Here is a 24,823-nt window from a genome sequence, read left to right as displayed (position 1 = left end):
GGCCTACGCTATGGCTCTGCAGGGGTGGAGGTGAGACGGGTGAACTGCTCTGTCCCGTGCATCAGACACCATTCCCAATAGAGAGGCAGATGGAGACAAATAGATGTGCATCAGGGGAAGAGAATCTCACGCAGGGATTCTCGGGAAGAATTCTTTGGAAAGAATCTGCATGTTGCTAGAATGCCCGGGAGCTTTCAGGATGAGGAGAGAGCAGATGGGTAAAGGAGTGTTAGGCTGAGGAACTGGGGAGCCACTGAAGGTCTTACCGAGCATGATGTGGGGTCAGAGGCGTGGACCGGGGCTAGGCCACACAGCCTACTGCATTTTGGTCCCTGGCACCACATCTGCTTCCCTGAGCACAGAGTCACTAGTAGGCCCCGAGCATTGCTGGGTGTGGCCCCCAAACTGGAAAAGAAAACCAGTAGGGATCACATCTGTTTTAGAGAATCCCCTGTTGATAGGTAGCAATAGCAGATGGCTGGTTAAGCGTCCAGGTCGAGGATTGCACCTTATAGTACTTGGTGCTTTTTTCCCCCTCTGTTCCTTAGAGAAAGCACTCTTGGTTTGTTCTTTGTTTTTAAATATTGCCTCTGCTGGTGGAGTAGAAGTTACACTTAGAGATTCAGAAACCAGTTTTAAAGGGTACTGGGAAGATCACGAGTCTGGTTTGTAAACAGTGAAACTTATCTGCTAGGCCCATAGATTGAGCATACCATTCTGGGGTGGAATTTTAAATTCTCTCAGATTGGATAATAGAATCAATAATCCACAGTAGTGCAGTTCATTTGTGAAGGTTTTTTTGTGGACACGAGGGGGCAGTCTTGCTCTTCGTGTCACCTGCACTTGCCCGGCCCTGGCTGCCTGACTGCGCACTTCTCTGCAGCGCCCTCGTGGCCACAGAATGCAAGCTCTCCGCGAACACAGATGTCCTGCCCCTGCGCTGGCCTTCCCAGGCTCCCGCTTGGAGTTGCTGACCTCTCGGTGATGGTAAAAATGACTCTCTGTGTTTCAGGTGCAGAGAAAGAGGCCAGCCTGACGACAGGAAAGGATGGCCCGGCCTTGCCTGTGAGTCTGACTGCGGACGGTGCGGGGAGTGGGGCTCTCATTTTGGATTTTGGTGTTTGATTTCTTTTCTTTAAGCCCATGTTAGTTTGTTAAATAAATTCTAATCATTCTTTGGTGATGGGACCGCAGTAGAGACACCAGTTTGTTTATTGAGGATGGTGCCCCCACAGTAGCCCCTGGCACTGAGCACTGGAACCGGGGTCCGTCTGACTTCAGAGGGTCTAAAAATGTCAAATACACTTTCTGAAGACTTGGTAAGGCACACACGCAAAACCAGGAATAGAAAGTGTCTAGCTTTTTATATTGATTGCATGTTGAGGTAATATTTGGAATCCACTGAGTTAAATAAGCTATGTTATAAAAATTAATGGCACCTATTTTTTTTCAATTTAAAAAAGTGGCTACTGAAAATATTTATACTATATATGGTTTTCATCCTGTTTCTTTTGTTTCTTTTGAAAAGCACTACTGGGGTGGGGGTGTGGCTCACAGGTAATGTATTTACCTTGCATGTGTGTGGCCCTGGGTTGAGAGGGAGGGAGGGAGAAAGGGAAAGAGAGAGCACTGTATTTAAGCTCATCTGAGAAATAGAGACTGTGGGGCTGGCCAGAGGCTGTGCCGCGTGCTTTGCTGTGGGAGCCCCGGCTCCATCCCTGACATTGCAGTTCCTCGAGTTCTGAACCCAGCTTGGCCCTGTGCAAGGCATGCAAGCCCCCTATCTGCGGTACTAGCCTCCAGCCCCATGAACTGAAACTGTCTGAATGGACCAAGTCACTTCTCAGCTTTGAGCTTCTTAGTCTCTTGTTTTTATTTTTACATTGAATTAATTTAATATTTCTCAGTTTGGGGGCCACACCTGACTCTGCTCATTGCGCGCTCCTGACTGTGTGCTCAGGAATCACTTCTGACAAGGATTGTGGACTATTTGTGATGCTGGGGACAGGACCCCGTCATCTGCTTTCAAAATCAGTGCCCTTTGAGGCAGAACAATAGTTCAGCGCGTAAGAACACTTTCTTTACACAGAGTCGACCTGGGTTTGAAACCTGCATCCCATATGGTCCCCCGAGCACCGCCAGGAGTGATTCCTGAGTGCAGAGCCAGGAGTGACCCCTGAGCATTGCTGGGTGTGGAACAAAAGTAAAATAACAAAACCAAAAACAAGATAAACATCCTACCCACTGTACTGCACTCTGGTTTTTTTTTTCCTGGTAAAATTTAGGTCATGTGATTACAAGAGTATAATTGTTTATCATTTTGATGTTCATAGTCGCTGCGCCTTTGCCCACGTGCCCAAGGTCCTACTCCACCGTCCTTGTGTTACTTTAGTCCACCCCTTCCTCCCCCCACTTAGACCGACAGTCCCGCAGCCTTTCCTGAGCTTCAGGCTTCCATGAGTACTGCTGAGATGTTTCACTGAATGTTTTTCAGTGTTTGCTCACACTTAAATTGTGTTTGTCCATTTGGAGAGAGGACACCAGAAGACTGCAGAAGTGATGCTTATCTAGGTGTATCTCGGGGGAAGTTGACTTTTTTTTTCTTTTTCTTTTTGGGTCACACCTGGCAATGCACAGGGGTCACTCCTAGCTCTGCACTCAGGAATTAACCCTGACATTGCTCGGGGAACTATATGGGATGCTGGGAATCAACCCAGATCAACTGCGTGCAAGGCAAACGCCCTACCCGCTGTGCTATCACTCCAGCTCCGGGAAGTTGACTTTGATCACTTGGTTATGGTGCTAGGTTATTTGCTAGGATCCTCCCTTTGAACCAAAGTTTTTTTGTTGTTGTTTTTGGTTTTGGGGGCCACATCCTGCAGACTCAGGGCTTATTCCTAGCTCTGCACTCAGTGATCACTTTTGGCGAGGCTTGCCGGACCACTTCGGATGGTCAGCAGCTTACAAGGCAAGCATTCTGCCACTGTCCTATTGCCCGAGCCCCTTAAGTTCTTTGTTTTGGTTTTGTTGTTACACCTGGTGGTGCTCAGGGGTTACTCCCTGCTCTGTGCTCAGGGGGTCACTCCCACGGGTTCTGGGGCACCGAATCATGCTTGGGATGAAACCCAGACCTCTCGCACATAAAACATGCACTCAGCCATTGAGCGCTGTCTTTGGCCCAAGAGAGGCAAAGAGAAACATGATACAGGAAATTAATAAGATAATTAAAGTGTCCAGAGTTGATATGTTTCTTATCAATTAATTATTCTAAAAAAAATCAACAGTTCCAATTCTCTAAAGCAACAGACATTTATTATCTTGTCGTTTCTGGATCAGGGATCCTGGTCCAGTCTTGCTGGGTACCTCTGCCGGGGTACCTCCCAGAGCTCAGTCAAGGCCAGCTTTGCCGTTCCCACCTGTCTAGCCCCCTTATGTGGTTACTTGCCCCCCCTGAGCTCTCACAGAATGAAGGCTGAAGCCTTCTTGCCATGTCCTCTCAGAAGTGACATATTCTCTTCCTGAGAAGTGAGTGATTGGGAGCCCAGAGATGGAACTCAGGGTCTGGAATACATGCTTTGTGTGCAGGAGGCTTAGGTTTGACCCCTCGCACTGAATGGCCCCTGAGTACTGCCAGGTGCATCATTGTACCCAAGTAGAAGTGAATCACTGGAACCAGCCTACACCAAGGGGAAGAGATCATACAAAGGATTAGTACCAGGAAGTGGGGGCCAGTGGGGGTCATTTCAGAGACTGTCCACCACTCTGGCTTCTGACTCCACTGGGTGGACCCTGGAATCTGTTGGTGGGGGTGAGGGTCCCTAATCTCCGACTGATGGCAGAGCTCTCTATCAGCCTGCAACATTTGCATTTCTTTACTGTGTCCTGAGCAGAGGTTTCTCGATTGGGCCTTGGGTTGTGTCTGTGTGACTGTGCAAAAATCCTGTATATGGCTCTTAGTGTTTTCTTGAGAGACAGTGAGTCTATAATGATCTTGGAATTAAAAACTATGGATGCAAATTGACTTTGGACTTTCAGTTTTGGTTCAACAAAGAACTGACCTGTAATACTGACGTTGACATTAACATTACTGAGATTATTCCCAGGACACTCTGGTTGGCATTTGGAATGACATTGTGTCATTTTCCCCGACTCGCCCTATTTGTTCAGAATGTTTTCTTTCAGAGGTTGGAGGGAATAATCCCAAAAATGCCTTTTAGGGAGTAAAGTAGAGCGCCAGGAATGTGGCACAGAAGGAGAGCACCAGCTTTGTGCGCGCGCGCGCACACACACACACACACACACACACAGAATCTGAAGAATGAAAATAGTATGAAGTCTTTGTTCTTGTAGAAAACAAAATACCACCACATCTAACTCTGGAACCTGAGTTTATGGGAAAAGTGCTGCATCAGAAGGTGACATACTGATACTGCCAGGGCTGTGCCTCAGTGGTAGAGCATTTATCTTGCACGGATGAAGCCCTGGTTTCGATTCCTGGCACCATTTGATCCACTTAGTCCCTCAGGAGCCTCCTGAGCCAGAAATAGTACCCACACACAGCCACTGTGTTCCTATCCCTCCCCTCAACCCACCCCAAATAAAATCCCAAATAACGGCGCTCCTTCATAGTATAGTATTGCTGACATCACTGCAAAACAGTGAATCTCATCAATATGTTATTGGAAACCTTATTTATATCTACTCTCAACCCCAGAAATAACCCGAAATATGAGAATTTAACTCTGGATACTTCTGTCTGTGTGTAACTCTTTAGCACTTACAGCTCTGGCAGTGACACTTCTATGTGTTTGAAGAAGCAATACCTCTGGCAGGGCATAAGAACAGTTTTTCTTGTATAAGTAGATATGATATTTGACTTTGTTTTCAGGCCATACTTGGCAGTGCTCAGGAGCTACTCCTGCCAGTGCTCAGGGAACTGTGGAGTGCCAGGAATCAAGACCAGGTTTCCACATACCCAACATGAGCTTTCTCCCCACCTCTAGATAGCATTTTCTCTCTCTCTCTCTCTCTCTCTCTCTCTCTCTCTCTCTCTCTCTCTTTCTTTCTTTCTTTCTTTCTTTCTTTCTTTCTTTCTTTCTTTCTTTCTTTCTTTCTCTTTCTTTCTCTCTTTCTTTCTTTCTTTCTTTCTTTCTTTCTTTCTTTCTTTCTTTCTTTCGCTTATGTTTGTTTTATTTTGCTTTCCCCTGTATGCAAATTTTTAAAGACATGATCAGGGGCCAGAGATGGTACAGTGGGTAAGGCACTTATTTGCCTTGTGTGCAGCCAAACCTAGACTTCGATCCCCAGCACTCTATATATTCCCTCAAACCCTGACAGGAGTGATTCTGGTGGGCAGGGCCAGGAGTAAACCCTGAGCAGTCTGGTGTGGCCCCCAAACAAAACAAAATTAAAATCAAGGATGCGATCACTTTAGTAATGAAGTTACTGAAGGCTCTTTGGGATTAAGACACTGAATGTATTCAGCTCGCCCTCTTTCCCCACAGGGACTGCCTGATTCCCCGGAGAAGGCCCCTGTGTCCGTGGCCTGTGGAGGGGAGAGCCCCTTGGATGGCATCTGCCTCAGCGAGTCAGATAAGACCGCCGTGCTCACGCTGATAAGAGAGGAGGTAAAGACTGTCTTGCTTTGTCCATGTATCGCTCCATTCCTCTGTAAATGTAGCCCATTGCCAGTGGGTAGATTCCATCTCTGTTAGCTTGTGTCATCATCCCCAGCCAGAGTTTATTCCCCATGCCTGTTTAGCCTCCAATAAAGGGCTCCCTGTAACTCTCTGGCTTGGCACTGGAGCCTGCATTCTGATATGTGTGTGGGGGGTGACCACTGATTCAAATGCTATACATTATTTTGTCTTTCAGCCATGGAATTTTTTAAAAAATCTTAAATATTCTATTGATAGTACGATACTTGATTAATAAAACTCAAAAGACATTTCTTTACTGTGGATGTGAATAAATATTCATGAACGAAGAGATTCATTAATGAGCAGATCCATCACTAAATGTTCTAAGAGACTAAGCTCCTAAAAGAGTGTCAACTGTATAAATAAATAAGCCATAGAATTCTTTTCTTTTCTTTTTGGGTCACACCCGGCGATGCACAGGGGTTACTCCTCGCTCATGCACTCAGGAATTACTCCTGGCAGTGCTTGGGGGACCATGGAATTTTATTTTATTATTTTTATTTTTTTAAAAATTGGGGGGCCACACCCAATGATGCTCAAAGGCTACTCCTTGCTTTATACTCAGGAATTACTCCTGGCGATGCTTGGGGACCATATGGGATGCTGGGAATCGAACCCAGGTCGGCCGCATGCAAGGCAAACGCCCTACCCACTGTGCTATCGCTCCAGCCCCCGTAAAATTTTAAATATCTAACTTTGCCAACTTTGTCCACATAGACAGCTAAGCCAGCACCTAAATTGAGAATGAATGTGTGCACTATTCACATGCTCACCTAATAGCTTCTTACATTCTCAGCTTGAAGTATTTTAAACTTATTTTCTGTTTTCAGCTGCTCTTGAAGTAGTTCAACTGTCAAATTCCTGTATTATGCTTCTTGAGCAACCTTTGTTCAAAATAAATCACTGCATTTCCTGGGTGATATAAAGAATAAGAAAGATGGTCTAACCTATTGTGGACTGGTTACTGTTCTCACCTATCATAATTCTTCTGACTTGTGTGTTCTTCGATGGTTTCACTTTGTTGTTTTAGAGAAGAAGTATGCATTGGCATAGTAGTTTTGTTTTTATGTGATGAGAATAGCTAAATGACTCTGATAAAGGTCCTTAGTAGCTTGGAAAAGTGCATTATTTGAAAAATAGTATTATTTGAAACTCAAGATATAGCTCAGCTAGAGAGATAGATATAGCTCAGCTTTGCATGGGTGAGGCCCTGGGCTCTATCCCTACCCCCACCCAAAAGTAGAATGTAGAGATGTAGATGCCCGTCGTACGACTAATGACAGATGTCAGTCCTGTCTTCACCACTGTGAGCAGTAGTGAGGAGCTCTCCAGAGCATATACTTCCTGGCTGGGGCAAATGGAGTCTGTAGTGATAGATCTGAGAACCCTGTCCGGCACAGAGAGAGGGACAGAGACAAATAAAGTAGAGGAAGTAGAAGTTTATTGGGGAGCGCTTCGGGGCGGAACTCCACGAACCTTGCATGAGGCTGGGGTAGAGCTGTACACTGGGAGAGACTAAGGGGGCTTGTAAGCTCTTTGGGATGGGAACAGGGGAGAAAGGAACAAAGACCAGTGGGACCAGTGTGTTTGGTCTGGCCTGTTATCTGTAGGGGCTGGATATGAGCAAGCACGGGGTGCAGCCTGGTGGCTCCCTGTCCAGGTGGCCATGAGTCCTCTCTCCTGAGCTGGGGGCAGGGTGATCTTTGATTCTGGGAATGTCACTGTTTTATCCGCAGGCCACCATGCGGTCCTGAGCAAACCTCCCATGTAGTGATGAGCCGAGAGTATTTCTTTCCAGTTGGCTCATGAGGGTATCTTAGGGAGGGGTGTGGGTTTTGTCTAGTGGGTAGGATCCTGCTAGGAGCAAAATGGATGCAGATGGATAGAGGCTTGGGCCCTTTGCTGCTCCGTTTATGTCCGGTGGTGAGGGGTATTGACAGAAGGAATGTCTTACTCATGCTAATGTCCAACACTATGATTTTGTGGCACAGTCACATTTTGTGTATCTACAAGACAGATGGCTCTACTCTTGGTGTCCTGTCGCGCAGTCACTGGTGTCCAGAGCTGAGAGCCAGGCCTGTCAAGGTCACATTCACACCTGGTAATTATCACCTGGGACTGTCTCTGCTCACTTTACCCTGGTGGCCACATTTCAAAGCCTCCTGTGTGGGCAAGGGTCCATTTCCCCCAAGACTTAGGCACATTGTGCTTACAGAGCAGACTGCAGAGTCTTCCTTCTCTGCCAAGGGCCTTTTAGATATTTGTGACATTTTTTTCAAAGGCCATCAACTCTAGTGAGACAGGCCACAGGCACCCAAACAGAAGTATTAGTGTCTATCCAGTCATGGACCAGATAAATAGTCATGGACCAGCTAAATAGTCAACTCCTGTTCCGTGTGCTTAAAGATGTCAAGGCTTTATATGCCTCGTGTAGACGGAATATTTTAAGATGATCCTGGTTTTCTGTTGTTTTCAGTCTCTCACCAAACTTTATCTTTCATACATTTTAGATAATCACTAAGGAGATAGAAGCAAATGAATGGAAGAAAAAATACGAAGAAACCCGCCAGGAGGTCTTGGAGATGAGGTCAGACTGCCAGTTTGGGGAAGGGGTTGGTGCCTTTCTGCATCCAGTTTCAGATGAAATCACTGTATCTCTGTCTTCCTGTTGCTCATGGATTTGCTCGAGCGGGCACCAGTAATGTCTTCATTGTGAGACTTGTTACTGTTTTTGGCATATCAGATACACCACGGGTAGCTTCCCAGGCTCTGCCATGTTGGGGAGATGAAGCCATGAAAAAATTACAAAGAATCATCTGTTAATAAGTTCAAGGCTTTGCTAGTTGTACCAAAATCTGTCATCAATAATTCCTAACCAGTTATTATATTTAATTGCTGTTAACTTACTATGTATTGTTCAGGAACATTATGAGCAGAACTTAAGTCATTCTTTTGAAAAGACATTAATTTGTTTGAAATATTTGGGTCCAGAGAGGTAGTCCAGTGGGTGTACAGCCTTGTATGCAGTTGACTGGGACTCAGTCACTAACACTCCATATGGTCCCTCATGCTTCACCATAAGAGATCTCTGACCGAAAATGAAGTAAAATTTATCAGCTACGCAAGTGGGGGTGGGGGTGGGGGTTGGGTGGTGGGAGGTATACTGAGGTTTTTGGTGGTGGAATATGGGTTTGAGCAGTGTATAACCGAGATAAGCCTGGAAACTGTAACTTTCCACATGGTGATTTAATAAAAAAATAAATAAATAAACCTATAGGGCAAGGGGAAAAAAAGAGATCTCTAATCACAGAGCCAGAAGTGAACCCTGAGCGCCACTGAGAGTGCCCCCCCTCAAATAAATTAATAGAGTGATATGTATGTGGTACTGGAGAGATGGTTCCTGCAAGAGGCCTGGCTTTGATGCCTGGTCTCTGGGGCACTAAGTCGGGAGCTGCTTCTGGGCACCACCAAGTGTGATCCCAAGCAAGAATGGTCCTACCTTTCTAAAATTAGTAAATCTTATATAAATATTTTTTGAAAGTCCAGGGCCAGAGAGAGAGTACAGCAGGTAGGACACTTGCCTTGCACGTGGCTGACCTGGGTTTGATACCTGGCACCCCATATGATCCCCCAAGTACAACTAGGTGTTGAGCATAGAGCCAGGGGTCACCCCTTAGCAATACTGGGTGTGACCCCAAGACAAAACAAAGCAAGTCCAGAGCAGATAAGTGGGTTGTATAAATTTGTCAGAATATGTTTGTGTCTATATGGTGTGACATTTCTTCAGCTTCTGTTTGAAGTTTCAACTTTCTGTCTGAAAAATTCTCCTGATTTTCCCCCCCTCCTTTTTCTTTTTTTTTAAGGAAAATTGTCGCTGAATATGAAAAGACCATTGCCCAAATGATTGGTAAGGACTTTTTTTTCTAGAGTCTGAAACCCAGAATCTTGCTTATGTGTCTCACCAGGACTGTGGAGCTCTCCGATTCCCTCACACATGCAGCAACACCAGGGATTAAGCTCATCACCTCTTGCTTGCCCGTGATAATTCCTAGGCTGCTGAGTTGGGTCCTTCCTTACCAGGGATTTCAGGCAGAAATGTCAGGATTGTTTATGTACATGTAGGCAGCACCAGGTTATGAACTCATGACCTCTTTCTTACTAGACAAGCACTTAAAACCATGGTGTCATTCCTGGAACAATTTTCAGAGCAGAATACACACGTCAAATTGTTCTTCACTTGAATCCAATTGATTCTCATATTTGCAGTAGCTGTGTTCTATAAAGCCACCATAAACTGTAGATTACTGAATACCAAAGCATTCATTGTCAGGGGAAGCACAGGGTAAGGTTCCTGAGAGCTTCTTTTTTTAAAAAAAAAAAAAATTTTTTTTTTTCTTTTTTGGGTCATACCTGGCGATGTCAGGGGTTACTCCTGGCTCTGCACTCAGGAATTACCCCTGGCAGTGCTCGGGATTATATGGGATGCTGAGAATCAAACCCGGGTCAGCCACGTGCAAGGCAAACACCCTACCCACTGTGCTAATACTCCAGCCCCTCCTGAGAGCTTCTGAACACAGCATTTTTCTGATCAGCACATATTAGTTTCACCACTAAAGAGCAATGGTGATTTGTTAACCTTGACTTTATAGCCAGCAGCACTAGAGGTCTTGAACAGTGCTTGTCTAGTACATGTGTTTGCCTCTGAGACACATTCCTCCTGCTCGTTGGAACAGTAGACAGCACTCCGGCACTATCCCCGGGATGTCTAAAATAGATCACTGGCAAGACTGGGGATGCAATGCAGCATTTGCACCCTTGCTGTAGTCTTGAATTTGATTCTGTAGAAGCATTATCTCTCTTTTTTAAACCACTAACAAAAATGTATGGAAGTTGGGGGCTGGAGAGATAGCAGAGCGGGTAGGGCGTTTGCCTTGCACGCAGTCGACCCGGGTTCGATTCCCAGCATCCCATATGGTCCCCTGAGCACCGCCAGGAGTAATTCCTGAGTGCAAAGCCAGGAGTAACCCCTGAGCATTGCCAGGTGTGACCCAAAAAGCAAAAAAAAAAAAAAAGTATGAAAGTATGAAAAGCATGGCACTAAGTAGGCTGTGTGAAGGACACTTGGCTACGGTCCTAAGTGGGAAGGCAGGCTGGTGCAGCCATGGCCGGGAAGGAACACTGCAGGTGTGTGAAGTGCTTGCTGCTCTGCGTGTGTCTGAGAGGGACTAGGAACCCTGTAAGTATTAGTTCAGGGGTGAATTCCCAGATCCACGTGGCACTTGTGGTAAGGTCCATCATAGGGGACTACCAGCATTTGAAAGCTGTGGTGGGCCAGAACAGAGAGCACAGAGCTTAGGGCTGAGCTAGCATTTGTCTCCGTGCCTGGGGTCTCTGCTTGGTGCAAATTCCTTCCACCTTAACAGGCCACGCTTCCCCAGGCACCTTTACATTACAGGCAGTTTCTGTTCTCGGCACTGAAAGATTCTTGACCGTCCATATCACCAAATACCTTTCCAGCCCAGGGCCTTGGCACTGCTGCCCGTGTAGACAGCCTTCTAGGGGCTGCTGCCTAGCTCCCTTCCCCAGTGCTTTTGGATCTCTGGCAGCATTTCTGCACAACAGGAACCACCTCTCACCAGCTCCCCCAGCCCCCCATCCCTCACCTATAACCATACCTCATCCTCCAAAACTCTCATTCCTTGAGTGTGTACTTGGATATAAGTCCTTGAGAGTGGGTCCTTAGTTATGTGGGTACTTGGAACCAAGTCATTAAGAGTGGGTACTTGGTTATGTGGGTGCTTGGTCATGTGAGTACTTGGATCTTATTCCTTGGGAGTGGGTACTTGGTTCCGTCCTCACCAGGGGCCCCACTGCTCAGAACCAGGCTCACACAGAGCAACTGTCGTTGAATAATCTGCTGTTGCATTTGATTATGACTCCCAGAAGATGAGCAGAGGACAAATATGACCTCCCAGAAGAGCTTCCAGCAGCTGACCATGGAGAAGGAGCAGGCCCTGGCTGACCTGAACTCCGTGGAAAGGTCACTTTCTGACCTCTTCAGGCGATATGAGAACCTGAAAGGCGTTCTGGAGGGCTTCAAGAAGGTAAGAGAGCCTTTTTCATCTCACTCTCCTTGCTACAATATTTTTGTGTTAGGAGCTGGAGAGATAGTACGGCAGGCAAGCGCTGGCTTTGCACGCAGCCAGCCTGGGTTCTGTCTCTGGCACCACATAATGGTCCTCCGAGAACTGCCAAGAGTGATCCCTGAGCACTGCCAGGTGTGGTCCCAAAAACAAACAGACAAAGACATTAGATACTCAGACCTGTGAGTAGTCTTAAACTCACTGGATGGCCACTGTCGGCCTTGCATCCTTCATTCCAACCAAATTGCCACCACCATGATGTTGTGGAGCATGTGTTGCTGTTGCCAGGGATTGAACTAGATCAGGCACATGCTCTGCATATACCATAACCCCTGATCTATCTCCTTGGGGTTACCACCTCCCATCACAGGTTTAGGGGGTGACACCCAATGGTACTTTGGGGTCCAGGCTGTCCCAGCATGTGTGCATTTTTCCTCAGCGCTTTTTCTGGCAGTAACTACCTTCCTGAAAGGAGTGGAGCAGAATCTCACTTAGTATATGTTCACAGATTCACACATGAAGAAATGTTCTAGAATTTTCCCAATGAGAATTATTTGTATCGGTGAGGTAACATCTATCAAATTGCCATAGAAAATAACTTAAAAGCTGCTACATTGATGAGGTTTTCCTCAACTCATGACAGCAGAACAGTGGAATGACCTGTGCCTTGTATTTGAAATTATCCTTTGAAACAGAATGAAGAAGCCTTGAAAAAATGCGCTCAGGATTACTTAGCCAGAGTTAAGCAGGAGGAGCAGCGGTACCAGGCCCTGAAAATCCACGCAGAAGAGAAACTTGACAAGTAAGAGCTTTTAATTTAATTTTTATTTAATTTTGCTTTTCATGATGGAGGGAAGACTAATAGAGGCAAAAAAAAGAAGTAATCACTGTGTGTTTCACTTGATTTTTTAGTTTTTTATTTTTAAAATTGTAGTCACTGTGAAATTGCAGAGTTATTCATGATTGGATTTTAGGCATTCGATGTTTCAACTCCTGTCTCATCACTGGTGTCCACTTCCCTCCACCAGTGTCCCCTGTTTGCCTCCCACACAGCAGTGTCCCTCTGCGAGGGCTGCTTTGGATTGGCTGGGAATGCTGTTGCTGATGGGTGTAATACAGAACTTTATGCATACTTTTTATATGTACTTTTCATAATCCTTTACCACCTTCTGGCATCACCAATCCTCCCTGTTAAACAGTTCTCTCTATCATAGTTGTTGTCCCCTCCCTGTGCTGTCCCCCAGGCCCCCAAATGACGTGTTGCGCCTGAACACCAGATCTCATGTGTTCCATTGTCTTTGGGCAACACTTGGTTTGATTTTATTTTTAAAATATGTACAATTTCACATGGTTTAAACATTTAAAAGAATAAGGCATACAATCTTTTTGTCCAGTCTGGCCACTTGTCCATTCCCCTAGGTGTCCCTGTTTCATCTATTCCTGATAGATTTTTTCTCCTCGTTTTCCACTCAGCTTTGCTGAGATAGTTGACAGCCAAGGCTGTGTAAGTGGAAGTTTCTCAGCCTGTTGCTTGTATACATTGACATATCAGAATGATGGCTGCCTTAGAGTTACTGCATCTCCCATCAGGTCACGAAACCACTAGCTTTCATGTTGCGATGATTTCTTTCATTTAGGTGATAGCCTACTTAGCTTTCTCACTCAGCAGTATATGATGCAGCTGTTTCCAGGCAGTCCTGGAGAGCTCCTATACTCCCAATAAACAGCTCTGTCGAAGTGTGTAATGTGTTTAGCCAGTCCTCTCCCATTAAACATTCAGGGTATTTAAATTTTTTCATTACGCTGGGACTGACCCCCAAAGCGGAGCTGGGAGTAGCCACGGAGCACCATCAGGTGTAGCTCAAACCTCTCCTACAAAAAAAAAGTGGAAATGTGGTGGGGGGGGCGCAAACTGAGTGGTGGGGGGAGCAGGGGGGACATACCCAGCAGTGCCAGGGCTTACTCCTGACTGCACTCAGGAATCACTCCTAGCAGGGCAGGGCTGGGAAACCACATGTGATGCCTGAGACTGAACCTGGGTCAGCTGTGCACTATCTTTCCAGCCCCCCTGCTCTGGGAAGTGTTTGTCTTTTATCGTAAATATGTTATCTCATTCTCTCCTAGCCTGGAGAGTTTCTGCTGAGAAGTGTAATAACAGTGTGATTAGAGGTGCCTTTGTATGTATGTGCCTTCATCTTTGCCTGTTGGGGGAAGGTTTAATACTCTGTGTGTCTTTTTGCCTTTAGACCTGGGTATTTCATTAGCCTCCCCCATCTCTGCTGAGTTCTTTTCTCAGGACAGGGAGTTCTCAGGTGTCCTTTCTTCCAGGAGGCATGCTAGTCCACCCTTTCTCACTTCACCTGCTGTACACGTTTTGTGACGTCTCTTTAACTGCAGTCAGCTCTAGAAAGAAAGTTTCTTTATTTTTCTTAGATCTTATCTCTCCTTTCCCATTCACATCATTTCTGGAATTTTATTTCAGTTTCTCTTATGACTAAGCCAGTTTGTTCTGCTTTCCATGGAGATTTTCAATACATCAGCTGTTCCTCTTATCCATCATAGCTGTTTGGAATTTTTTTTTTTTAATGGCTTCAGCCCCTTGGCAGAAGAACCCCTCTACTCATGCGTTTGCTTTCTTAATGTTTGATCTCATGGTGGGGTGAATTTAATGTGTTTCACCGATTGTCCCCATAATAGTCATTTTAAATTTGTGATCATTTAGGCTCTCCCCATTTTTGTGTCACTAAGATTGGTTTCTGAGGGATCTTTCTCATTTGCTGTCATCAAAGTTAACTTTTGAAGGGGTTGGGGTCACTCCCAGCAGTACTCAGGGCTTACTTCTGTGTTCAGGATCATTCCTGGGGCTCTTGGCACTGTATGGGATTGAATTCAGGTCAGCTACATGCAAGGCAAGCGCCATACCAACTGCTTTCTCGCAGGTGGCCCCCCAGTGTTAACTTTTTTTTTTGTCATTTTCTCCGTTTGACCAAAAGAAGACCCTATGGTTCTTTTTTTTTTTTTTTTAAATTGAATCACCATGTGGAAAGTTACAAAGTTCTCAGGCTTATGTCTCAGTTATACAGTGCTCAAACACCCGTCCTTTCACCAGTGCCCATATTCCACCACCAAAAACCCCAGTATACCTCTCACCCCCCAGCCCCCACCCCCGCCTGCATAACTGATAAATTTCACTTCATTTACTTTTTACCTTGATTACATTCCATATTTCAACACAAAACTCACTATTGTTGTTGGAGTTTCAACACACAACTCACTATTGTTGTTGGAGTTTACCCCCCAAAAATATGGCCCTACTGACAAGGAAGCATTTGATAATTAGTTTTCCATTGATGAGAATGAAGAGATATGAAGTTATGCGGCTGCGGTAGTGGCTGCGCGGTTTAGGATTTCTGTATTTTAGTAATTAAGTCCAGGGAGATTTATGTTGGAAATTGCATCATTTCCCTTCCTGGGGCAGCATGGGGCTGAGGCTTAGTTCACAGTCTGGAGACATGGCTGCAAGCACTTGCTGGGACCAGAAGTAGTGTAGCTGGCCTTTGGATCTTGGTTGTTCAGCAGCAAAGCGGCCGTGCAAAAGCATGGCCACCCGGGTCGAATCTCGGCAGAGTGCAAGCCGGTATCGGCCCTGGCCCGAGACTCAGAAGACCCTATGGTTCTTAATGTTGATTTGGATTTGTTCTGTTTTTCAGAATTTGGGTTTGAGTGGGAAGAGGGGTTGATTTATCAGGAGTTTCCTTTGATCATTCCCCTGGGTCGGGAGCACCAACCTAGATATAAAATCCTCACAGTCTCTAGCTGCAGTCACCCCCAAATGGACCTGCCCAGTATTACTTGGGGTTTGAGAAATTAAAGATTGTAGAAACTGTCACTTGGTTCCATTTTTTAGTTACATAGACTTTGCATTTTTTGAGGGGAGTGTAAGGGGGGAGTGATTCATACTCAGCAATGCTCAGGGGTCATTCCTGGTTCTGTTCGTGGAAGGCAAATGCCCTACTCGCTGTACTGTCGCTCTGGCCTGCATTGTGATGCTTGAGAAATCTCCAGAACAGTTGTGTATGAACCAAGTTTTTATAAACTAAAGTGGAAAAGATTCCTCTTTTCTCTCTTCCTGAGGTCAGTTCTTTTCAGTCTCTGTGTCTCACAGCAGTTAGAGGTTTGTTCCTTGACTCATTAGCCGTGACAATGACTGGCTTTGTGCTTTTATCTCTTCTGCGAATGACCCACCATAAACAGAGCCAATGAAGAGATTGCGCAGGTTCGAACCAAAGCGAAGGCCGAGAGTGCAGCGCTTCACGCTGGGCTGCGGAGAGAGCAGATGAAGGTGGAATCGCTGGAGAGGGCCCTGCAGCAGAAGGTATGAGCAGGGGGTCGCCAGGATGCAGGCTGGGCAGCTGGGGTGCCGTGTACATTAACTGAAGCACGCCACACCTTCGGGCAGCTGCTCAGAGGGTGTTGTGCCACTGGCGTTGAGAGAACCGCACTCTGCTCATTAGCTGCTTACAGCAATGGCTGAAGTCATGCTGCTTCTTCCTTGCGACTTTGCTCTCGGGGGCATCTGGAGTGTATGTGGTTCTCACAACTGACCGATGCCCCGGTGGCCTAGTGAGAAGCCACATCCTACAGTGCCCAGAACGGCCCACTGCAGACTGACCTAACACAAATGTGAATAGTGCCGTGACTGACGAACACTACGGCTGATGCACGGACGTCGGCAGTTGCAGCAGGCCATGTTTCTCACTGCTCAGTGATGCTTGGGCTTCCTTTTGTGCATTGCTCATATTTTTCTTACTGTGTTTTTTCAGTTCTGTGCCTTGCGCATTGCATCCATTCAGCCAAAGCAGGCGTTTTCATCCTGAGCCTGATAACCCTCCTGGCAGATAAGACTTTAGAGTCTCAGTTCCATGGAGGAGATCAGATCTGACTCCCGTCAGACACTGCGGGATGTGAGCAGGACTGAGCGTGTGAACATTTCCCAGGAAGGCGCTCTCCTTTCTTTAAAGGTCTTTGATGTAGTAAAGTTTAGGATCACTGAGTCAAGATGTATAGGTCATATGTAGGTAGTCTTGGGACTAAGCTTTATCTCAATTCAGGGGCCTCCATCTTATCTCTTTGTCTTTCAGAACCAAGAAATTGAAGAATTGACGAAGATCTGTGATGAGCTGATTGCAAAGCTGGGAAAGACAGACTGAGTCTCCCCATTGGCTTGGCAGGTCTGCGTTTGGCTGCTTCTCATGACCACAGTTATCTTGCCTTATTCAGGAATAATTGCCCCTTTGCAGAACAAAAAAGCAAACCCACACGGGGAGGGGGGGGAAAGCACATGGCTACTGCTGCCTGTCCTGCTTTGCGACCAGCGACACAGCCTGGGAAGGGGCGGCAGTATGTAAGATCACTCAAGGAGGGCAGCCTGGCCACGCACCTCCTTCCCCTCCACGGCCCAGCTCAGCTGCTGCTGAGATGCAGTTCCTGGTTTCTCTGGCTTCAATTTGTTTCAAGGTCACCTTTACATTTTGGACTGTGTTACTTTTGTGATTTTCGTCAGTACTGTTTAGGATTATCTCTGACTTCTTAGTGACCTGTTTATTTCATCTTTCAGTTTACTTATTTAGTTTTGGAGTTTGGGACCACACCTGGTGGCACTTGGGGCTCCCGGTGGCCCTGTGCTCGGGTCACTGCCAGAGATGCTCAGCGGGGGTCATGTGGTCCTGGGGCATCAAAGCCAGCCTCCTGCATGCGGAGCCTGTGCCCCACCCTTTTAGCATCTCTCTGACTCTCCCATTTCATCCCTTAAATGTAACTTTCCACAGTAATGACTTAATTTGAGATCATTTGACTTCTTGGTACTTCCAGTTTATGAACAAGAGAGAACTCTCCCCGTACCCATTTGCACACATGCACCTCTGCTGTGCTGCAGATTTTCCCGAGGCATAATCAGATAAGAACTTCTTTACAGAAGAGCATAGTTCTGTAAATTTAGTAGGATCCTGTTTCAGAATTGAAGGGGAGGGATTGACAGTGATTGAGGAGACCCTAGGTTTGTGTCGCATTACTGGAACCGCAGGCTCAGGTCTTAACACCTAGGGAAGGTTTTCTTGCTTTTTCATGTTGCCCTGTTTGGAAACTTCTCAACCTTGGGAGTGTAGCTACACTGGGGTTCATTCCCCAGGTCATGTCCGCTTTTCACACTAGCCCACCAGACTCCCTCAAGAGTTTGGGTTTGTCAAGTCTTTCCTGCAGACAGGGGTCTCCTCTGTCTCCACTGGTTGTGACAGAACCAACATTTACTCTTTATTAACCTCCTAATTTAAATATGCAAAGAAAATATACTTGTCAAAGGTATAGATGATCTTATTTCCAAGGTCATTTAACTTTCAGAGCAATTATAAGGTGAAGGAGCAGTTGGTATTTTATTTGTATGATGCATTTTTATTCAGATGTTTCTTCGTAAAGGCGAAAAACCTCTCAAATTTAAGATAATAGAATTTTTGGCAAAATGGGCAGTAAAAGTCACGTGGGCCGCTCCAAAACAGTGCAGTGTGCATACTCTCGAAGACCACGTGAGGCCCGCGGGAGGGTGTGTCCTCAGAGCTGCACTCCTTACCCTCGAGCTGGATGTGGGTCAGAGTGCTGGTGTACATGAAGACAGGACAGAGATTTTCTGTGTGATTCCAGTGACTTTCTTTCCATTTGATAGGTACAGCCAAATTCATGCAGATGTTTTTAATCACTCTTTTGTCTTAATCTACACCCTGAAAGTCTTCATGGTGACATGCACTATGTGTAGTACACAGAAGCTTTCGTCTTTTCCTGTAAAACTATTGCATGATCCAACTTCAGCAATGAATTGTGCCTAGTAGAGAACCTTATAGATCTTTAAAAATGAAGTTTTTTTTTTTTAACAGTGTACTATTCACGTGGGTGCAATCTTTAGCCTAGGGAGATCAATAATGTCTCTTAAAGCCAGAAATTGCATTTTGCCGGTATGTATTTCTCATAATTGGTGCTTAGGCTCTATTTTATAAAAGCCTTTTGTCTTAACATTTTGTACAAAAAGAGAAGGGTAGAAACGATCTATAATTGGAGGAGTGGCTGGACAATCATTTGGGCTTTGAGAGCAGCTGCTGTACTAAAGTGAGAGCTGTGCGGGGGCAGGGGGGGGGGGGAGGGGGGTCGAGGAGAGAACAAGGGGGCCCTGGGGCCGTGACAGGCTCCTCCTTTCAGCCCTCTCCTACTAAGGAAACTGAGTTTTCAGACAGAAATGCTGCTAAACCTCTGCACTGCTGTGTTTGGTGGCATAGCCATGTTTACTTCATTTATTCTGTGTTGAGCATGAAAAGCTTATAGTGATCTCCATTATAAATCTGTACTCCTTTTTAAAACCTTCTTGTATATTAAAAAAAAAAAGTAGCTGTATGTTGAAATAGAGGTGACAGCAGTTCTTTCCTAGTGCAAAGGATGAAGGTGGAGCAGACCTCTTAGACCCTAGAGAAGTAGTACAGCAGAACAAACATCACAGAAGGGTCCTTGTCAGCCCTGACCATCCCAAGGGCACGCTCTTCATTCTAACTTCATAGACAGATATTCTCCAGCAAGGGTCAGGGAGCTGCCTCAGAGAGCACATGCTTTGCATGCAGGAGGCCTGGGTTTGTCCCTGACATCCCATGGACCCCTGAACATTGCCAAGAGCAATCCCTGCAGAGTGGGACATAACTCCCAGGAACCCTCAGGCATGGTCCCCAAACCACAACAAATTCTTAAAAATTTAAAAAGAATGAAAATGGGGCCAGAGAGAGAGAGCAGGCAAGGCTCTGGCATTTTATGTGGCCAGCCCTGGTTCTGTCCCCGGCACTGCATACAAATGGACCCCGGGGTGGTCCAGAAACCAAAGTGGGAGGAAAATATGTAGCTATAGAGCCAGTAAATCAGGCAAATCTGAGGGACCAGGGAGTCTTCAGAGGTCTGGGCGTATCACTGCATGTGAGAACCCTAACTCTGGTCTCCCGCACCACCTATGCGGGAGTAGCCCCTGAGCACCACAATGGGTGCTCCCTCCCTCCCCACAAATTAAAAAAAAAAAAAAAAACAGCAAAAAACATACTGGGCAGAGTAGAATATGTTTACTTTTCTTGAAAATGGGGCCAGAGAGATAATACTCAGCTAAGGCACTTGCCTTGCACTTAGCCAACTTGAGTTTGATTGCTGGCATCCCATATGGTCTCCCGAGCCCCGCCAGGAGTAAGCCTGAGCACTGCCGGGTGTGACCCCCCAAACCAAAAACATCATTTGAAAAGCTGTTTTAGAACTCTGCCTAGTGGGGAGGTGAGGTACTTGCCTTGCATAAGGCCAACCCCGGTTCCATCCCTGGCACCAATGCCAGCACTGCATATGGTCCCACAAGCACTGCCTGGGGTCATCCTTAGAGCAGGGTGAGGAATAGTTCTGAGCACTACCAAGTGTGGCCCCCAAGCCTCCAGCCCTTCTCTAACACCCCCCCCCCCAAAAAAAAAAGGAATTCTGCTTCCAATTTCGCACCAAAACATAAGACCAAAATTACTTGGTAACAAAATAACAAGCCTGGGAGTTGGAGACCTAGTACAGGGGGTAAGGCACTGGTCTGGCACATGACTGACCCTGGTTTGATCCTGGCACTGCTTGTAGTCTTCCAAGCACTTCCAGGAGGGATCCCTGAGTCCAGAGCCAAGAGTAAGCCTGAGCACCGCCATGTGCAGCCAGAATAAATAATAAGTCTTGTTACCCAGGTGAAAGGTGCCAGGGGAAGCAGACGCCTCTGGGTGCACGGCTGGAGAGGTATTCGGTGACCTGGCCGAGACACTGCAGTACTGGACTTTCAGGGTGTAGGCTGGTAGTTTACTTGGAGGGTTTAGTGTCAGACAGACAGTTTATCACCCAGTTGGCCCATCACTTCCAGTCAGGCCTCCCAACAGTGACTTTATTTGGAGAATCTCCTGGAAGTCAGTGTGAGATTGTACTGGAAGTAACGAGAAGCCCGCTGCTCTGTGTGCTTTCAGCTCCCCAGACCCCGGCCCAAATTAGGCAGTGAAGTACATGATGGTGAGAAGCAGGATTTGACAGCCTTCTGAGGTGATGGCAGCTAAGGGAAGAGGTACATTACATTTTGGAGGATAACTCCAGCTGAATTTTCTCTCCAGCCTATTTCCTTTTCTACCTGCCCCATTCTTGGTGTGACTCAAATGGGTACTTTGATGGTTAGCAGCCTCCAGTTAGTACCAGCTGGTTACAAATGCCACAAATGTTCTCAACTTGACAAAAACCAGCCTGAGGAAAGCTCTCCTTCTAAACAAATAATCCATAGGGCTTGATGGTAGCTCTCAAACTTAAAATTAGAGTTTAGAAAAGCAGGCTTTGATGAGTCATACATACACTATTGGACATAATTCAGTGCATCCTTTCTCAATAGAGTAAAAGTTCACTTTTTGTTTTCTCAGTTTCCCCTGCAATAGCCACCTTATGACTTACCCACGAATGTTGCATCTTTGTCATGTTATAACCGTCTGGATCTGCACACAAACTTGAAACAGTTTCTTCATCTTGGGAAGAAACTGGGTATTGAAAGATTAAATGGTTCAGGCAAAGGGTTTCTTGTTTTCATTTTTCCATTAAAAATTTTTTTTTTCTCTTGGGGCCAGGAATCCAATCTAGGGCCTCAGACATGCAAAAGGGATTTTAAATTACAGATGTATATATACTGAAGAATTTAAGAGATAGCAGATTATTGCTTGCTTATTACAGAATAGAGTCTGGAATCCCAGAATGTCAAGCCAAAGGTCTAAGATGTCATCATCTTCGCCAATGTTAATAAATATTTTGAGGAGATTTCTGCCCCAAAAATATTGGCCTCCAGGTTCTGGTGTTATTTTGTTTTGTTTTGTTTTACTCTTTTTCTTTAAAAACAAAACAAAACAGTTTACCACTCAAACCTTGAGTCTCCCATATAGTAAAAATAAAATAATAGATATAATAGACTTTATCTCTATGGCTGGAAGATAATAAACTGCAGCTTTTTCAGTGAAGATCACTCCCTATTACCCAGAGCTAAGCATTCTGGAGACTAAAGATTGCACTTTCGTAGTATTTTTGTCCAAATGCAATCCCATTTCTGTGCCTCTTAGCATGCAGTTAGATTTGGACAAACAAGATTCCTAAGGAATGACTATTAACTATAATATGGTTACGGCTATTACAAATATAAATATATATATATATTCTGGCTATAGTTCTAACACAGAGGTGTTGTGTGCGATGCTGGCCTGTGACAGCCTGAGAAACTTCTTTGGAGGAGAGAGGCCAGGCATGGAGCTGAGGTGTGGCTCAATCATCCCTGTAGCAATTCTTCACTTTGAAATGTCAAGGTCCCACTTCTGCCTTCCAGTGGTACCTGAACTAGACTCCAAACAGTGTTTCCTGGTCATGTTGTTAATCGATATTCTCTATTTAGGAATCAATTTTACCAGTGGACACACAAAAATTTGAACTCTGAAACCACACCGAGTACAGGGACAGGGCCCTTGAGGCTGTCCCACATCCCAGCTTCCATCTGGGGCCTACTTACTTGTCCAATGGGTTAGGATCCAGGCATTTCTTTGAAATCTCACACGTAGCAGTGAACTTTTCAGAAGTGTGTTTGCCAATAGAGACCATTTGTACTAATGTGCCAACCAGTAGCTGTTGCTAGCACACCTGCCACTGTGTTCCCATGGGTGCCATGAAGTGTGTGAGGAGCCTCTTGTCCGGAGGAGCGTCGCTGCATTGACTACTGCTATCAGGATTGTGGTGTGTAGAAAGTCATCTACATAAATTTTATATGCACAGTAATTTCCCTTTTATATGTCAGGTAAATATTTGTAAAAGTTATACTCACACAAATGAAATTATTATAATGATTACTAATATATTTTTTTCCATGTTTCATTGCCTGAATAAAAACTGTTTATCACTGTTAAATTGGGGCGTGTGTGTTTTTTTCCTGGTTATAAGTCAGAGTAGCCCTGAGTGTGAAATTTATGACAGCCTCGCTTTTATGAGCTCCATATTTCAGTCTGAAAATAGAAAAAAAAATGACATTTTTTCTGCTCTTTGTAGGGTTTTATGCCTTTGGGCGTGTATTTCAAAACAAAGCAAACTTGGAACTCAGACCTTGTCATATAAATTTCCATGCCTCTGCATCTGTGCAAACAAAGTTTGTAACTTTGATTGTGGGGCTGTGGGAAAGGTCTGGGGTCTTAGGAGCAACTCCTAGGTCATGGCAAGGGCCCGGGGTTACCTGGGCCACATTCAAGACGTGGCGTTAACCCCGAGCCCTCTCTCCAGCCCCGCAAAAGTTTAATTATGTGCTTCTCAGTTTTTTTTAGAAACTACCCGCTTGTTCTGACATTTTTAAAATCAGTAGAACTTAGGTTACCTCCAGACTTCTGACTTGTTGAAGGACATGGTATAAACATGGTATAAACCAGCACTTGTGTAAACATTGCAGAAAGTAGGTGACGTTTTATTTTCCTTCCTGGTTAATACCAGAAAAAACATTTTTGTACTGGCCAGGCCAGCTCTCCATTAGAAGGGCTGGGAACTTCTTCATTTTACAGCAGGAAAAGAAGCTGGTTACTGCTCCACTTGACACTTGGAACCCATCAGAAAGCAGCACTGCACTTTCTGTGGTCAGACGCTGCCACTCGTGTGTCCTGAGAGTACGACTCTGGGGTGCTGTGTGCAGGTGGCGGGGGGGGAGGGGAGGGAGGGGCGCTGTAGCATGACAAAGGGTGGCATTGCCATGTCTTGACTGCCTAAGACGCAACTCGTTTGTTCTTGGGGAGAAAAAAAATTACATATATGAGCACACAAGACTCAACCTTTAACAACATGTTAGTGATCTCTTACTAACATGTGAAGGGCTTAATGGCTCCATTGTGAGATATAACAGCCTTCACACACTTTCCTCTAAAGAAATGTTTTTGAATCATTGTTAGTGGATTATTCATAACAAGCAACACAAAATAAACTTTTTCATTTCTTCTTTGTAAGCAGGGTGTGGGGATCTGGGTGGAAATATTTGAAAGATGGTGGTGGGAAGGTATAATGGTGGTAGGATTGGTGTTGAAATATTAAATGTAATAAATTATTGTGAACAACTTTATACAAATTAAATTTTAAAAAAAGAATTTCTTGGTATGGCTATGAAACTGTATTTAACCAAGTTGTCATTTAACAATTAGAGAAACAGCCCTCAGAGAAAAAGTGCCATAACTAAGACTGCATAGCTGAGTCCAGAAGACAGCACAGGGTTAAGGCATTTATCTTGCATGTGGCCGACCCCAGTTTGATTTCCAGCACTAGGCACTGCCAGGAGTAATCCCTGAGTATCATCAGGTGTGGTCCCAAAACCGAAATAAAGATTTCATGGGTTCTGTGTTAGTGTTACAGTTTTCCCTCTCTATTCCATGGGACAGAGCAGACTCGAGGTGTGAAGCATTTGAAGAGCACTGGTCTTGACTCAATGGTTATTCACTGCCAGTTCAAACCAGTGCACAGACAGGTGCCAGCTTGGATGTTAAAAGGTTGAAATCCTCTGTTGGCAGTGGACATTGTTGCCCTCACTCAAAATGCAACAAAATTGCCACTTACATCCTCTTGGAAAGTTGACTAGTTTATCACTTTCTATTGAAATAGAAAAACTCCCTTAGCCATGCTAAGGGATTGAACCCAGCTTGGCCATTGCACGGCAAGCCACTTAACCATTACTATCTCTCTAGTCCTTCTTATGGCACTTCGAAATATGTCTTTAGTGGAACAAAGGAGGGACATCTTACTGATTGTATTTTGCTGAGAATATTTCAATGGCTATCAGAGGAGGTTTTCCCAATTATGTCATCAAGTTCAATAGTATGAGAATGTGAAAGATACATAATTTTTTCAGGTATTGGGAAG

General features: G+C 45.3%; 1 protein-coding gene across 5 annotated transcripts in view; it reads left to right on the top strand.

Annotated features, from left to right (window-relative positions):
* TACC1 (transforming acidic coiled-coil containing protein 1) overlaps positions 1 to 22,846 on the top strand; it is a 107,194-nt gene extending 84,348 nt beyond the window's left edge. For 4 of the 5 annotated variants that reach the window (XM_055118679.1, XM_055118671.1, XM_055118678.1 and 1 more), the window contains 8 exons: positions 1,013 to 1,065; positions 5,505 to 5,627; positions 8,210 to 8,286; positions 9,563 to 9,606; positions 11,643 to 11,803; positions 12,538 to 12,644; positions 16,097 to 16,217; positions 16,984 to 22,846. In XM_055118679.1, the coding sequence (XP_054974654.1) occupies positions 1,013 to 1,065; positions 5,505 to 5,627; positions 8,210 to 8,286; positions 9,563 to 9,606; positions 11,643 to 11,803; positions 12,538 to 12,644; positions 16,097 to 16,217; positions 16,984 to 17,052 (755 nt within the window). In that variant the 3' untranslated portion in view covers positions 17,053 to 22,846. The remainder of the gene's footprint in view (positions 1 to 1,012; positions 1,066 to 5,504; positions 5,628 to 8,209; positions 8,287 to 9,562; positions 9,607 to 11,642; positions 11,804 to 12,537; positions 12,645 to 16,096; positions 16,218 to 16,983) is intronic. The other variant, XM_055118675.1, reaches the window with a different exon arrangement.
* Positions 22,847 to 24,823: the final 1,977 nt, after the last annotated feature.

Source organism: Sorex araneus, chromosome 1 (assembly GCF_027595985.1).
Source record: "Sorex araneus isolate mSorAra2 chromosome 1, mSorAra2.pri, whole genome shotgun sequence".
Lineage (NCBI taxonomy): Eukaryota > Metazoa > Chordata > Mammalia > Eulipotyphla > Soricidae > Sorex > Sorex araneus.
Note: the sequence above shows the minus strand (reverse complement) of the source record. Positions and strands in the feature narration are given on the sequence as shown.